General features: G+C 46.1%; 1 protein-coding gene across 2 annotated transcripts; it reads left to right on the forward strand.

The window, feature by feature from the left end:
* The first annotated feature begins 4,425 nt into the window (after positions 1–4,425).
* Positions 4,426–15,901, forward strand: LOC149366842 (uncharacterized). 2 transcript variants are annotated; one of them, XM_089552684.1, is made up of 3 exons: positions 4,426–6,244; positions 10,410–10,816; positions 15,741–15,901. In XM_089552684.1, the coding sequence occupies exons 1-3, from the start codon at positions 5,174–5,176 to the stop codon at positions 15,772–15,774; spliced, it is 1,512 nt and encodes a 503-aa protein (XP_089408810.1). In that variant the 5' UTR covers positions 4,426–5,173; the 3' UTR covers positions 15,775–15,901. The 2 variants fall into 2 exon arrangements, with proteins under 2 accessions (XP_089408810.1, XP_089408800.1); XM_089552674.1 differs by having other exon boundaries at positions 14,048–15,883.
* The last annotated feature ends 947 nt before the right edge of the window (positions 15,902–16,848 follow it).

A 16,848-nucleotide genomic window follows, 5' to 3' on the forward strand; every position in this document is an offset into this window, starting at 1 on the left:
AATTTTCATGGAAGCGAAATTGTAGATGTGCTGTGCGGTATCAATGCGCATTAAAGAACCCCAGGTGGTCGAAATTATCCGGAGCCCTTCACTATGGCGTCCTTCATAGCCTGAGGCACTTTTGGACGTTAAACTCCCATAAACCATAAGCCGTCTTTCGTGCAAGCCATTTTTTAATGTAGTCTTACGATGTTTCTAGGCCATAATTCCTCTTTAGAAAGCATTGAGGCGTAAACGGCAACCAGAAATGACTGTAGTTAAACTCTAACCTTTCGACCATGGATTTTGTATTGCAGTCGCAGCTTTCCTATTTGTGTTTTCGCAATGTCTTGAACATCATAACCATGCATTAAAAATTTTAAGCTTATTGGGCCAGTACTATTTTATTTAAAGGTATGGTGTCAAAATGTGGCGTTACGGCTTATTCGGGGTAAAATGCGAAGGGGACTGCTTTGGTTACGGCAGTTCACAACAGAGAAGTGAAGGAAAAAATTGTCATTTTGAGCTGCTGAAAGCTCTATAGAATGTTTTCCTTTTTTACTTTTTTGCACAAAAAACGCCGCTCTCTCCTGTTTTCCTTGCGTTATGTGTCGTTCTCCTCGTTCGCGTCGTAGACAGGCCTTTGTTCCAGCTGATAGTACCCCATGTAAACAAAATACGTGTTCAAAACTTGCACAGCCTTGCTTGTGAACAAAGCCAATGCATGGATGGATGGATGGATAGGAGCGCCCCCTTTGAAACGGGGTGGTGGCAATTGCCACCATGCTCAGCTTTTCTTTATTTATAATTTTTTTTGTTTACTGTGTTGGCAATTCTCATTAAGATTCTCCATCACCTTTGCCTACGGTTTCCTACTATTCTAACCTTATGCCACATCTCTGCTTTTCAGCCACCAATCCTCCAATCGCTTTTTGCTGACTTCCACTGCAGATTTATTTACATGACCATTGTTATCTTTAAACCCTAGGGCCTCAGAAAGAGTGACTGTGCCTGCATCGACATCCGGATGGATACCATCACATTTTATTATGAGGTGTTCAATTGTTTCCACAGATCTACCACACACTGCACATGTGTCATCTTCTTCGTTAAATTTCTTTTTGTAGCTGCGCGTTCTAAGACACCCTGATCTAGCTTCAAAAAGTAGGGCACTGCCTCTTGAGTTATCATAGAAAAATTCTTTCTTGATCTGCCTTTTCCAGAATCGATATAGTTCTACACTATGTTTCTTTTCCATTGAATTCATCCAATTTTTAACTTCCGCGTTTTTGACCTGTCGTTTAATGCTCTTTCTTTCTCCGTCCTCATGACCGGCATACTTACTGGTTAGTTTTCTAGTTCTTTTCCGCCACTGTGAGTCAACGTTCTTTCTGTATAAATATTCCCCATCTGTAGCGCCCTCTACTATTGAGCTTCATGTAAAGCTTCAGTAATACTCATCGCGAAGCCCAGCAGATCTAAACTCATAGCTTGCACGAGGCACAATGCATCTCGCTTGTGCCTGCTTACAAATCAGTGGTTCACTTATTCATAAAACGGCAAGTTATCTGTCATGCCAGCTCCTTGACCCGTGGGTCCTGCAATGAAGCTTTTGCTTCAAAATTTTTGCTGCCCCTCGGCTTCTGTTGTTGTTGTTGTTAGCCTTTGAAAAGATGGCATATACCCACACTGGGGTATTGACCAAGAATCGGGAGGTAAAGGTTGCTATTCACTTGTGCATACTAAAGGCAAAAGAAAAACACACGGGAGAGCAACACCGGGGGAGTCTACCACAAGGAGGGCGGGGAGTAAAAAAAGGTAGGAGTTTGGATTGAAGACAGAGAGAGAGACGGAGGGAAAAAAAGAAGAGATTAATTCGAAATTTAATAAAGCATAAAAAAGAAAATGCTCTAAGCTTTAGCAAGGCAGTCGATGAGATTCCAAGGTACCAAGGTACCAAGGCCAAGGTACCTCGGCTTCTTCAGCCACGCCCACCATGCTGCTGCTTCTTCTTCCTTAGACCACGGAACGTAGTGGGAATTGTGTGGGAATGCCAGAACAGTGATACTAACAGCAACAGGGATTCCGGAGAAACTATTCTAATAATATTTATTAGTATTTACGTCTGGTACCGATGCTCGAGTGTAACATTTGTGTTGTGTTCTCATCTGACAACACTAGGGCTGAAAGGGATAAGTACAAGACACAGCGCACAGCTGCAATACTTTTCATTTGATTTGCTAGAACCTCCTCTGGTTCTACTGTGTCTTTTTCTTATTTACCTGTTGCCTTGAGAAACACATTTACTACCCAGAGATATCACAATCGGGAAATTTAGCAGTCTCTCATATTCGGTGGGACATCATTGACCCCATGCTCGGCGGCGAAGAAAAAGATTTCGAGCGTGTTCGGGCGCTGTCCTTCACCGAGGGTCCAACGAAAAATTACCTTGTTCCGGATAACGACACTAAGTTCGCCACTAACAGGACACCTGGACTGCTCTTCCAAAGCCACTCTCGACAATCAACGCTGGAAAACGAGGTATGCTCCTGCGATTTCACTACCATTGTAACGCCACTTCCCTGACATACACTCAGGCCGATCATGCTCAGCGTCGCCATATTTACTGAGCTAAATCGCGGCCCTAGGAAGCACCCAGCTAAAGCTGCACTACCTTCCCATCGTGCAAGCGTCATAGCTCTTTTAAGGTGAAAGCCTTTAATGCCTCATCGTTGTCGACAGAAGGTTGTCATATTCATGTGAAACACAACGAGTATCATTTACGCAGAAGCTAAACGTCGTACTTTACCGCTCTTCACTTGCCGACTGTATATTTTTTTTATTTTTTGAAAGGCATAAGTATGCCATAACCTTCGAATGTGTCAGTTACGTCGATTTATCATTGATCCCGAACTCTTGGTTGATTCTAGTGCTCTGTTTCTAGCCGTTCGCATTTTGTTGCTGCTAATGACTCAAACTCGCAGCCATGTAGACTACAGTCCAGTGTACCACTAGGATCGGTGCTTGGCCCTCTACTTTTTTTTTAATTTACATTAATGATATACCCTGTTGTGTTTCCTCCAACGTTCAGTTTATCACAGATAATTTTGTGACCTTCAGGAAAATAATATTTGACAATGACATACCTTCTCTTGAAGCAGACCTTAACGCTTTCTCTATTTGGTGCTAATGATGTTCAATAGAATTAAACACCAAGAAATGTAAATTTCTGCGTGTGTCCAGAACTTCTAGCCAACTACCTACCTAGCACATTAATAATGTACCTCTGGATCCTTGTTCGTCTTACAAATATCTTGGTATTCGTATTACTAGCAACCTCAATTGGTCCATCGACACTTCATACGTAACTAACAATGCTAATCACATACAGGGGTACCCAAAACCTAGTATTACTAAGGGACCTTCTTCCCTAAAACTACAGTTATATAAGTTATTGGTCCGCTCAAAGTTCGTGTGTGCTGCAGCAGTTTAGGAAGTCTCTCAAGAAAACCTAATTTACTGCTTACAAATGGCACAAAACAATTGTGCTCTTTTTATTGTTTCCAGTTATAACCAAACTGCCAGCATTTCTGCTATGAAATTAAATCTTGGCCTGCCATCCTTAGGATATCGCATTAAAGCCCTTATACTTTCACTTTTCCACAAGATATTTCGTCATCCTTCTTTTCGCGACAAACCGATCTCCCCTCCCCACTACATTTCATCAAAGCTAGATCACAATGGCAAAGTCGAAATGCCATTATGCAAAACCAGTGCCATTATTCAGTCCTTCCTTCCGCGCATAGCTGTTGAGTGGAATCAACTTCCCGAATCAACCGCTTCAATTGCTGATAACCAACACTCCAAGACAGCATTAGATAGCATCGTATAAGTACGAGCATCTATAATTTTTGCACTACCAATTCCGATACTCTACATATGCACTGTAAACATCTATACATTTCGTACTATCAGTTCCTATACATGCACTGTATTATATTTTATGAACCAGAACATAAGAACCCATTAGATAATGATGTATACCTAGGAGCCATCCATTTCTGTACTACGATATACATTGCTCCACTGTACATTGTTTTAGTAACTTCATGTGAACATTCCCTCTGTAATTTCCTCTAACCCTGAGGGTACACGGAATAAATAAAAATAAATTCCTTCAAACTATCTTAAATTCTTCGGCGCTATGTAGTTCTAGAAAACGAGGAGGCTTGTCAGGCGAAAACTTCCGTCATTTTATTCGAATGCACTGCAAATCTGTAAAGACATTACACCCGATACAAGTTGTTTAAAAGAAAGAACGTATGCTGAGACACCCATCAGGACATGAAATTCAAAAATTGGGACGCACTTGTGAAGAAAATTTATTCCTTTACTTTTTAGGTACATATTCAACATTTTTACATCATAGAATATCTGCGAGTGCACTTACGATGTATCGGTAAAAGATTTTTGTCAGAAATACTTTCCGATTGTGACAGGGTAGCAAAATTTTAAAACAGCTTGCCACAGTTGCCCGTCAGATATGCACTCATTAATGACTCCCCTATAGATTGTCTAGACTCTAAACAAATTTCACTGTAGGGTACCGTTCGCAGTCTCAATAACAGCAGCAATCACTGCGTGGCCAGTCGGATTATTCCTGGCGTTGTTTTTTTTTGTTCATAGCAAGGAACAAGTGAAAGACTGACTGCGTATGTCCATGCGGCTAGGCGAGCACGGCCACTGTTCCAAGCCGCCAAACCGTAACCGTTCACCGTAGCCGTTCAGAGCCGCAAGCCTGAAAGGACACACTCTGGGACCTTCAGTTGACCAAAGGAAACCCTAAAGAACGCCCCATTTCATTCCAGAATGTTTCATCCAAAGGATCTCAAAGTTTCTTTGATGCTTCTAAATGTTTGCATCTGAAGTCCTCTTCTTTATTTTAATCTGAGCTCCAACTTGCTGAGACCTATAATGTTTATATGAGTCTCATGCACTCAAGCCTTTATAAATCAATGACCGTGTACATAAAATGGGAAGGTAGACCCTAAACGCCACGCCCCTAAAATATCTTTTTTTTATTTCCAGGGCCCCACCATCCGTAACTCTCTCTGCCCCCTTCCTTGCCTCCACCAGTAAGAGTACCCAACTTGCAAGGAATACTTACTGCTTCGGTGTATACTAAGTACTGAACATGACCGAAGATAAAAAATCAACTGGGAGTCCCAGAGGCTCAGGCAGCCCCTCAGAGAAACACAGATTACTCGAAGAGGAAACTCAAGATAAAATCAGCGTCGCTCCAAAGTACTCATCCGCAATTCTATCTTCTACCGTCGAGAGTGAGCCGCCACCGATGAATCCCGGCATCTGCAAGCCGGAGAACCAGCCTCCACCTTCAGCTGTAAACGCCCAAACTCAATTTTTGGCCAAGGACCAGCCGGAAAACCCCAAGGATATCGAGAACACCTCTGGACTAACGTCACAGCAGAAGTCAACCAGAAAGCAGCGCAAGCGGAGACAGTCCACTCGCAAGCTCGACCGAAGTGCCGACGCCAAAGCCGATGCAACAGAGCTCTCAAAATCTCGCTCTAAACGGAGTAAATCCAAAGTCACCATTGGCACAAGCAGTTCCGAAGGGAACGCTGAGGAAAAACCCAGCCTGGATCCACATCTACTTCCGCCACAAGGCGAAGAGGTGGCCAAAGTGTCGGAAGGGAGCGCGGCTGTCCAGGAACCCTGTCTTGAGGAAATAGCTTCAGGGAAGCAAGAAAGAAAGAGTGATGGCGAGAGCCAGCGCGTGGAGGTCCAAGGTTTAATGGCCTCTGGATCGGCTACCGACGCTCCCCAAGCCGAAGAAGGTGAAAGTTTGAAGGGCGCTGCTGTCAGTGCACAAGGTGGAGCCTCCAATGCGACGGCCATGACAAACGCCATTTCGGAAAAAGCGGCCAGAGTCGAAGAGTCAAGCAACAAGGGAAAAGCGGATACGGATATCAAAGCCGTACTCAAATTAGCGAGGTCTGACAACGAAATAGGTGGAGGAATTGAAGAAAAAGCGGAGAAAAACGCCGGGACGAAATCGGTCTCTGTAGTGAAAGTTGTATCACCACAAGCTAAACTACTGGGTCAAACCGGAAATAATGACGCGCCCGCCGCTCCAATCACCGCTACTTGCAGCGCCAAGACGACAAGAAGCTTCCGAAGCCTTCGACGCCGCTCTAATACAGATGCGCGTTTTGCGAACTCAATATCGGCGCTCAGAGACCTGGTAAGCAGAATCATCCCCCAAAAATTGTTCTTGATGCATCCCTCCAAATTGCTGCGCATTTGCAGTCTTCATTAGAGCAATCGTTTTTACGCGTGATAAATTTACCCCAGAGTGGAACAAAAAAAAGTTCAAGTACTCTGATTGCCTACAGGCTTCTTAGAGCTGATTAGTTCGCACATGACACATTACGGAGAGAGTAGAGTCAAGTTCCGCCACTTTCACGCACAATTAGAGCATGTACTTTTGCAGTATGTGGAGCTCACAGAAAACCAGTAAGCATTGGTGCCATCTCAACTCTTTACTTCTAAAGAAGTACCACCGACGTGACTACTCTAGGTCGGGATCGATATTTAAAACATCCAAACTTTGTTCGCTGAAGTCTTCCGGTGTGTATAATACTGCTTATGAAAATAGCCTGATACGCAATTGCTTTATATCAGCGGGACTTACAGCCAAAGCCCAATAGGTGAACTCATTATGAGATAGTGGCTCCTGCATCGACGTCTACTGCCCCATTCCTAATCGGCGATATGGTAGCTTTTGTTGAGCTGCAGGTGGTCTTCCCGCTTAGTGACGGGTATTATTTTAGCCAGGGTAAAACTGTTCCAACTGATGGAACTAGGAATACCGCTTCAATCGAAATGTGCGCCACGGCTCCGTAACATATGTGTCGCTTGTGCAAAGCAATTCATAAAGTGTTGTTATCAAGTATTCGACTCATTTGCTTCGTTATCGAAAAAAAAAGGCTCACAGGAAGAAGTATATACACAAAATATGATAAAACGGGAAGGTGACTCCCATCAAATTTCATATCTCATCTGAATCAGTGTGGTTGTTGATCGACAGCAGAGAGCCCGAGTGTTACTGTCCACGGGTCCTGTTATCTTTGAGCCTTGGCCCTTAATCTCACAGGAACACTAATTTGTGTACTTAGACTTAAATTGTGCCTAACGCAGCATTCTATAAACATCGACGGGGGACACGGCTAGCGCTATCAACCCCAGGTGGTCGAAATTTCCGGAGAGTTCCACTACGGCGTCCCTCATAGCCTGAGTTGCTTTGGGACGTTAAACCCCAATAAACCAACCAATAAACCAACCAATGCCAGTTATTTACTCCCTCGCTTATGGAAATGGGTGCAGCGTGTATGGCAAGTTCTCTCAATTCATGAATACCAGTTTACCAAAATCCGTCAGGAGAAACGTATACAAGCGTGGCCGAAGCGTGGCCTTCAATAAAGAAAAAAAAACCGAAGCGTGGCCTTGTGGTAGAGCATCCGCCTCGCATTCGGGAGCTGCTGGGTTCGATCCCCAGTGCCGCCGGGCACCCACTGGTTTCTTTAATGAGTACAAGATTTCCCCTGGCCTGGTGCTCGGCTCTTCTAGGGTGAGATGCTTGGGAAAAGGGTCTTAGACCAAACAGTTGCCTTGACGGATGAGTGATAAGTTCCCCCGCCAAGCAACCCTAAGTCCGCCTCGTGCGGCATAAGCCCAATTTGTGGCCCTTTTTTTTTTTTTCTCGCAAGTCAGACAGCCGGAAAAACCGGCATGTCTAGTCAGCTGTGACACTCTGAAGTTTTCTCTTCGGAACGAAGGATCGCTTACAGTGTTTGTCTTGAGACACGCTTGGTTAGAGCGTACGAGTTTTGAGTCGGAACTCTTCACTTTGCAGTGAAACACGAACCACCGTTGCAGGCTGAGTGCTCGAAACTAGGTTGCCCCCGAAGGGGCGCAGCGGGGTTTGCGGAGCCTCCTCCAAGCCCACACCCCTGAAGAAGCCGGGCGCCGGGCCGGGGGTGGCTTGTACCCATTTTTACCGGTGGGTGTCCGGCGGTGGGTTTCGAACCAACCACCTCCCGCAGCCGAAGCGGACGCCCAGACCACTAGGCCACGACTGCGTAAACGTATACAACAGCTGCATCATACCGTTACTCGCCTATGGGCCAGAAACGTAGAGGCTAACAAAAAAAAAAAGGTTCGGCTTAAGTTAAGTACAACGCAGCGAAGTATGGAAAGAAATGCGATAGGTGTAACGTTAAGAGACCGGAAGCAGCGAGAATTGGTGAGGGAACAAACGGGAGTTAATGACACCCTAGTCGAAATCAAGAGTAAGAAATGGGCTTGTGTAGGGTATGTAATGCGAAGGCAGGAAATAAGAAGTTTGCGGGGGTATGGTGGCCGCTGCTGACAAAGGACAGGGTTAGTTGGAGAGTCACGGGAGAGGCCTCTGCCTAGCAGTGGGCATAGCCGGGTTTCTGACGATGATGATGATTGTGGAAATATAATAATTACGGTATCAGCAGACTTTCAGTTGTTCTTGAAGCATGCCGCACCACTGCCCCTGAGTCATAACGTGCAATGATCTGAAATCTGTTTTTGTCTAGTGGAAGCTGGGTGCCACAAAAAAAAAGACAATGAACACAGAAGCAGCCATAGGGAGGCATCACGGTGACCTTTTTACGTGAGTCCCCTCAAGGTACGCCCATCGTAGATTTTTACAATGTGGGTGAAATTGAGTCTTTGGCGAAGACACCAACGGAGAGTCTGTTCGAAGAAAGATATTTCAATTCACTAATCCTGTCTTTCAATTCGTTTTACCGCACTTTATTCCAGCTTTTGATACTCTAGAAATAATATACGGAAGCATGCTCAAGCTTGTTTTCTCTGGAGGTTATCTTGTTTCAAAATCTTCTTTCTGCTTTCCCGGAAGGCTTACCTCCTTTGATATTCGGAGGATAAAACTATAAAAGCAATCTGCGAGGAGACCACACGAAAACAATGAAAGCCGTCCGAATCTCACAGCATGATTACAGCATCTCCGTGATGTCACCTTATACGCACAAGGCGAATGATTTCCGAAATACGAAGTTTCGAAGAAAGACGCTCTTTGTTTGTTTTTTTTAGCCATGGTAACAAGTTTCATTTGCAAGTAGACGTTATCTTAATTATTACTGTTAGGTATATATAATTTTCGTTCGTTAAGCACAGGGTTTGCACTTATCTTTTGCCAAACAGTATCTCCAGCTGAAATTTGCTTGGCTCCCTTATTGTGACATTGCTGAAATGCCGTATTCTGAGAAACGTCGATTGCGGAATCTGCAGTTTTCATCGAAAACATTCGTTTGCCAAGATGTACTTTAGAGAATGTATGCGCAGGTCACAGACCTCAACACACTTCATTTATTCGCTGCACATTCTTTGTAAACTTCACAACCTTTGTTGAGTATGTCAGAACCTTTACGTTTAGAAAGTAACATTACGCTCTCCTTACCAACTCACAATACGTTGCATTCACCTGATATTATCTTGATTAACAAATGGGAGGGTTCCCATTCAAAAAAGTCATTGCCAGAACCAGGAAGAGTTCACATCGCCCTTCATTCAGGCCTGTTTCTCGACTCCAGCGACAGCATTGACACAGAGAAATATTTCGGCTAAACACGTAAAATAACAATGATTAAAGAATAAAGATGGGCTAGTCGGTGCTTTTGATTCACTGGCTGAAACACGTAACTATCAATAAAACTCAAGGGACAACGAAAAGAAAAGATACCGACCGAACACACGCTAGAGATCACGCAATAAGTTGATGTCTACCGTGTGCCCCGTCGCAATCTTTTCTTTCGTTGACCCTTGTGTTTTAGTGCTACTTACCATGTTTCAGCCAGTGAACTAAAATAAGCGTTCCAGATAGGCCAAGACCAGAAGCTATTGCAAAGAAAAATTGGCGGGAGCTTAGCTTTGGTTAATCCTGGTAGGTTGCGAAAGCCAAAACGCAGCGCCTTCAACTAAAGGAACGCAGTGCGCCGCGTCTGCAGGTCACGCGTGGCTACCGGCTGCCGCTGCGCGACGACTCAACTTGGTAGCCCATCTCTCACCCTGGTATGACGTCACGCTATGACGTCACTAGGCATGGCATGACGTTAGAGGTCATTCTAAATGTCACAAGTGGCTACCGGCCGCCGCTGCGCGACGACTCGACTCGGTAGCCCATCTCTCCCCCTGGTATGGCGTCAAAGGTCGTTCTGAAGGTAAAACGTGGCTACCGGCCGCCGCTACCCGAAAGGCCGTTCATGAGCGTAGTATTGGTCTCGCAATAATATAGACATGAGGTGTCTGATATTTACAGCTATTAATGTGCTCTTGCTCTTCCACGTTTGCTGCAGGCGACCTCGCTGAGAACAGATTCGGCCATGCGAATGCAGGCGGCCAGCCACACATCGGTCGCGCTGCACAACCTGAAGATCCGCGTCTTGACGGCGGTGTCCATCGCCGTCCTGGTCATGGTGGCGCTGACGCTGCTTTTCTGGATCGCCGCTGGTCCCAGATACTCGGAGCGGGGTGTGTGCAGGTCGGCCGCATGCGCGGAACTTTCCGAAGTGTTCAAGGGCGCGCTCAACTACAGCGTCGACCCGTGCGTCGACCTGGATGCCTTCGTGTGCTCCAAGGGGCTCCGGCGCGGCGAAGGAGGCTGGTCGGGTTCGCGGACTGTCATCGCGCGCCTCATCAAGGATTACCAGCTGGACATGGTTCACCTGTTCCTCGATGGCAAGACCGAGTTTGCGGCATCCAGGTGAGTGCTTTCATGGGGTGGACAGCTGCTGGACAGCTGACACTCGAACATCTCCCGCGAAATAATACGAAGCAGACGTTCCATACAAAAACGGCCTATGGGCGGCTATGTGAAAAGCTTAGAAGGGGTGTTTTGTTGGCCAGTTGGTGGTCCATATGCTTCAAGAAATGCTTCGGCGTGGCACACAAGGACAAAACGTAGAAAACTCCACAGAGCGCCAACTAACAACTGATTTTATTCAAACCCGCGTCAGCGAGTATATATGCTTTGCGCTAATCAACTACAAAAAAATAAAAAATAAAGAAAAAGATAACATGCAGTGAAGAGAGCACTAGGTACAAAATGATTAGCACCCATGGCACGTGTGACACAAGCGAACATCGTTATGCCCCAAATCTAATCATTTTGATAGAAATTCTAATTCTCTCTTGAGAAGCGTCACAGATTGATTGCTCGCGCATCTGTTTGTCCCCGAACGAAGAATGACTGCTGCTTCAAAAATTTGTTTGAAGCTGGTCTTTTCTGCGGCCTAAAATAACTGTACCGCTGAAGAGCAGTTTTTTTTTTTTTCGTTGTTGAGCGCAAAGCATATATTCGTTGACGCAGGTTTCAATAAAATCAGTTGTTAGTTGGCGCGCTGTGGTGTGTTTTGTACGTTTTGTCCTTGTCAGCCGCGCCGAAGCATTTCTTGAAGTACGTGAAAAGCTTTGTCCATTTATGGTCTTTTATGAGCGTCTATACACACCCGAAGCGATGCTTATTGCAAGCTATTGAAAAATCTATGCCACTACTGTTAGTGCTTCGGAACAATATAGCTGTTTCAGCTGTATATAGAAAAGTATATGCGGCTGAATCTATATATAGCTATAGATGGCTACAGCAAATCTTCATAGCTATTTTGGCAATTACCTATAGCCGGCCATAGGACATTTTTGCATGGGGTGGAAAGGGGACTGATCAGTACACTGTATTTACGCCTAACATTCCGTGGGAAATGTATTAAACTATAGGCAAAAAATTCCTATAATATCTCAGCAGGATTTAACGCAAGTGCCAAAGACGATGCTTTCTGCCCACGGCGCGCAGGCCTGAGAGACGAGGAGTTGCGCGTCCGCGGTTAGAGGCTGGCTGGCAGTCCTTGACTGGTAGAGGCCTCTTCCGCCAGGTGGATGGTGGTGCGCTGGAGCTACAAAGGGATCAGACGAAAATACCCGCCCCCACACAAACAACTAAATAGAGAAGACGCCGTAGCATGGCGACAGCTACAAACGGGAACATTCCCGTGCCTAAACATGCTAAGCAAAATCTACCCCTCGCAGTACGAGAACGAGTGCCCGTGGTGTGGAGACAAACCAACCCTATACGATACCACATGGCCTTGCCAGAAAATAGACGAGCTACCCATAACACAAAACCCTAGTGCGGAACAGTGGGAGAGGATGCTATACAGCGACATCCTGAAAGACCAACAAGAACTAGTAAGGCGTGCACGCAGGGCAGCTACCCTCAGCGGAGCCCTGGACTAGGGGAACCGACCCTGATGATGAGATGGAAGACTCCATTTGAAACCGCAAAAACGACTGTAAAATAGAGCAAATAAACGTTTTCCACCACCACCACCATCAGGTTCCAGGCTTCTAAGCAGGGTCTCCTGGGCCTCTCTGCGGTCAACATTTTTGCCCTCCCCGGGGAATTTGGGCACTCCCGAATTATGTGGTCGAAAGCGTCCCTCTCGCCACCAGTGTGTGCATCTTTCATGCGACCTCAGACACGTGGTACGCCCATACCGGGTTCATAAATGTATTAGTTTGTAGCCGCCTCCACGCGACAGCTTCTCTATTATTCAATTCTGAGTCTAGTGAGTAGCCTACGTCCCAAGTTGTAATGGTCAATAACTTCCCCGTAATTCTGCAGACAATCCTCTTTCCGCCAGCGCTCGGGAGGCTCTAAGGCTACCGGAAGCAGAGAACTCGGGCTAGCTTGTGAGCCACCTCGTGATCGTGAGAGTTGTACCCCTGGCGCTGTGCGAAAGCGTTGCTGTTCGTCTTGCCGCAAGTCTTCGAGACTTCGTACGCGGTCCGTTGAAGGACTCGCTTCCAAGAAACACACTGAGAAGCGCCGCAGAGTACCGTCAGGCCGTTAAGGGAAGCTCGCACACAACGACTTCATTAGCAAAGTGGCTTACGATGCGCGCTGGCGCTCCATTCTGATATATCCGTTTCTCTTCTCGGCTCACTTTCCGCCTTTCACTCTATCCACGCGCTGTTGTCACCGAGGCAATCATCCTGAGGAAGTGCACTCCGTCAGCATGATAACCTCCTCCGCCCGCGGTATCTACCCTCTGTGTTTCTCCCGTCGCCTTCAACTGCGCCACGCCTTTAGTGGTGTAAGGACTTGCGGCGGCCTAGGAATCTGTGAATTAAAAGAAGCACTTGCATAGGAAGGTTCTCTACTGCTATTGCTATGTACATTCAAAGATAGGTTTAGCGTTGTACAAGTTTTATTAACATGCAGAAAACCAAAGTAGTATTGAACAGTCTAGCAAGAGAGCAGCAGTTCGCAATTGGTGGCGCGGTGCTAGAAGTAGTAAGGGAATATGTCTATTTAGGGCAAGTAGTGACAGCTGACCCGGATGATGGGAGGGAAATAACAAGAAGAATAAGAATGCGATGGAGCGCATGTGGCAGGTTCTCTCAAATCATGAATGCCAGTTTACCATTATCCCTCAAAAGTATGAAACAGCTGAGTCTTACCGCTACTCACCTATGAGGCAGAAATCTGGAGGCTAACAAAGAGGGTTCAGCTTAAGTTAAGGACAATGCAGCGAGCTATGGAAAGAAAAATTATACGTGTAACGTTAAGAGATGGGAAGCGTGCGGAGTGGGTGAGGGAACAAACGCGAGTTAATGACATCCTAGTAGAAATCAAGAGGAAGAAGTGGGCTTGTGCAGGGCATGTAATGCGAAGGCAGGATAACCGCTGGTCCTTAAGGGTAACGGAGTGGATACCGAGAGAAGGTAAACGTAGCAGGGGGCGGCAAAAAGTTAGGTGGGCGGATGAGATTAAGAAATTTGTGGGAATACGGGGGCCGCAGCTGACAAAGGACAGGGTTATCTGGAGAGACATGAGAGAGGCCTTTGCCCTGCAGTGGGCGTAGACAGGCTGATGATGATGACAAAGTTTTATTTTCTAAGCAACGCGTGTGGCGTGCACTGACGTGATGTTCCGCAGGGTCGTGAGCGACTTTTTGCGGGAGTGCACGGGCAGCGACGAAGCACAGCCCTCCGTGGACAGCTTCCGAGAGCTGTTCGAGTTGATGCCCCTGCCGTGGCCGTTTGGATCCTCGGAAGTAGCTGGGGTGCACCCGCTTGAGGCGGTTCTGACCCTGAGTCTGAAGTGGGGCATCGACACCTGGTTTCGAGCCTACATGCACACGGTCAACCGGAACGGACTGCCAGCCTTGTTCATTCAGGCAAGCTGGGCAATATGAGCGACCTTGATTTCGTAGCCATTTATCAACACTTATTGCATCTTTTGGACGCAACCCGTGGCTTCGCAACGCTCAAAATTGTTCACTCGAAATTGTAATATAATGAACCTTGAAATCGCGCTTAGTTTTGTGGCCGAATGTCCTTACTCTCTGATATTTCTTCTGATTTCTATCGAAGCGGTACGCTAAGGCTTGAAACAGTGATATCTGCACTTTTACTATTCATGACATCATGAAATATGCAGTCTCCGGTCACTTACACTCTATCCTAGAACGTAAGAAGGCTGTACTAAAAACGTTCAGTCGTGCTTTTTGCTGGATGATCCATTTAATTTTTATCACTAGAAAGAACTTCCTGGGCCTATGTAAGAAAATGCTTCTATTTTTATTCTATTCAGTTTTTGTTGCGGCCTTTTGCCGCAGGAGCATGCGACGTCGCACACCCCGTCCTTTGCCCTAAACCCTTGACGATAAGCGAGCTTGTAGGCAGAGACGCGGAATCATTTTGGCGAGTCATAAACTGCTAAATTTAATAGATTAGAATAGAATAAAAATAAAATTGATATATAATACGAGCTCTGGTTAAAGAATGTTCATCTGAAGAATAATTGCCAGTACAAGTAGCATTCATCAGTGTCGAATGTCGCTTAAACGGAAGCACCTCATCAGCCTGCAGAAACCTCTCAACACTGAGGTAATTAACCTACCTGTAAAATCGTCACTCTGCCTGGGTAGTTAAAATCCCCTCAGCCAACATTCCGGCAGCATACAAATAAGTGATCTTAACTTGTCACACGGCACAGCGGTTAATAATCCTTGGGCGACTTTTTTCAGCCTCTTTCTTTTCTTAAACCTGACCCCTATGTTCAGTTGTGTCGATGTGGCTCTTTGGTTAAAGCTCGTTGCAAAAAAGGAGACGCATACGAAGACTGTTAATACACCCAGAAACACTTGACAAGCGTATTTTTCAGCTGGAAGTAGTTTATGAAAGGAACTTGTTTCGCATATCTTAAGGTTGCACCATAGGAATCAATATCTCGGCACGTCGCTCCTCGGGACGCTTCTAGTTTTATGCTATTTATTGCCTCAAACGTGCCCCATTGGTTTTTTATTGCATTCTTAATTACTCTGTGGGATTGCAGGAGAAACGCTAAAAACCACATTTTAGTATGCATCTGAAGGTTAGACCGTTCCTATATATGCCTTCATAACTGTGCCTAGTAATATCCCACATTTTCCTCACAATCAAAATCTAAGACCAAGAAGGCTGGACTGGGTGGAGGTTATGGCGTAGAAGGATGTGCTGTTCAGCGGATAAATGGGGGACAATAAACGTAGTAATGCACGACGCAAGGCGGTCGTATGTTTTTTTCTGTCATTCCTCTTTCTTGGTGCCTGTATGTTCACTGCTCTCGTCACGCGGTTTTCCCATAGCCCACCTCGCAGGCTTCGTCCTGGCTCGACCTAGTGCTCACTCTGGAGGCGGTACACAGCCGAGAGAAATACCTCCGACTGTTCCACGACCGCTTCGGAGCTTCTGTTCCAGAAGGAGGAAGCATCCAGGAACTTCTGGCCGCCGAAAAGAACGTCCTGCTCATCCTGGACGCCATTCGATCGCCGGAGTCCTACCCGCGGCCAGTAATAAGCAGCCTAACCAAGATCGCCGCAGCGGTCCGTAACGCGACTGTCGACAACTGGCTGGTCCCAATCGTAGACGCACCCGGTGGGGACGCTGCGGACTCGAGGACATTGGTTTCGGTGCAGGACGGGCGTGTTGTGGTGGCAGTCGACCGGCTGCTGTTTAACTACAGTGCAGATGCGTTGAGGAAGCATCTGTCATGGTGGCTAGTGCAGATCCTCATCGTGATCGGCTGGCCTCAAGAATACGCCATCATAGCGGGCAGCAAAGAGGTGAGGTTATTCTGCGGTTCAAGGAGATATTGGTAAAGAAGTGAATGACTATTTACGCATTGAAGCTATGGCTCTGATGAACTGTGTTTTTTTTTATTCGAGATGTTTGCCATTAGGCATAATGCGGTTACGAATGATACTTTTGTAGGCTGCTACAGACACTGGACAGCTTGTTTTGCTTAGCCTGCGTTAAAGACCTCGTAACTAAAGAGACTAAGAACCAGCTTAGGCGAAAACGATACGCCTAGTTTTAGTCTAGATATAAGTGGCTTTTACGCGGTATACAGGACTTGCAGATCAGCAAAACTCCTCCGTGAGGCCCAAGGTCACTACGACCCATCTGGAACGCTGGCGGTGTACCATGACCGGTACACTGTAGTAAAGCAGTGGTAAAAAACATAACGGGATGACCTCCGCCCCACCTTTCTAGGTGGAGGTGTCGCTCTTTTTTCCGTTCGCTAGCTATCTTTACACGGTCCTCCAAGTGTGGCATTGAAAGAAAATGTTAGCATGCGCGTCGCTTAACCTTCAAGGCGTTATTTTCGCAACTGTGTAGATAGTATCACTTCGTGCTTCTTTTCTTATGTCCTTTTCCTAGGTATGAATTCTTCGTGTCAAGGGAGTTGACAAT

Source organism: Amblyomma mixtum, chromosome 1 (genome assembly GCF_055824585.1).
Source record: "Amblyomma mixtum isolate Tamu chromosome 1, ASM5582458v1, whole genome shotgun sequence".
In the NCBI taxonomy this organism is placed as follows: Eukaryota; Metazoa; Arthropoda; class Arachnida; order Ixodida; family Ixodidae; genus Amblyomma; species Amblyomma mixtum.

What these genes read in the sequence shown, in the direction of transcription:
- LOC149366842 (XM_089552674.1), top strand. Translation starts at nt 5,174, where the DNA reads ATGACCGAAGATAAAAAATCAACTGGGAGTCCCAGAGGCTCAGGCAGC. An exon ending in TATCGGCGCTCAGAGACCTG is followed by an intron (nt 6,245 to 10,409) that starts GTAAGCAGAATC and finishes CGTTTGCTGCAG; the next exon opens with GCGACCTCGCTGAGAACAGA. An exon ending in ACCGAGTTTGCGGCATCCAG is followed by an intron (nt 10,817 to 14,047) that starts GTGAGTGCTTTC and finishes GATGTTCCGCAG; the next exon opens with GGTCGTGAGCGACTTTTTGC.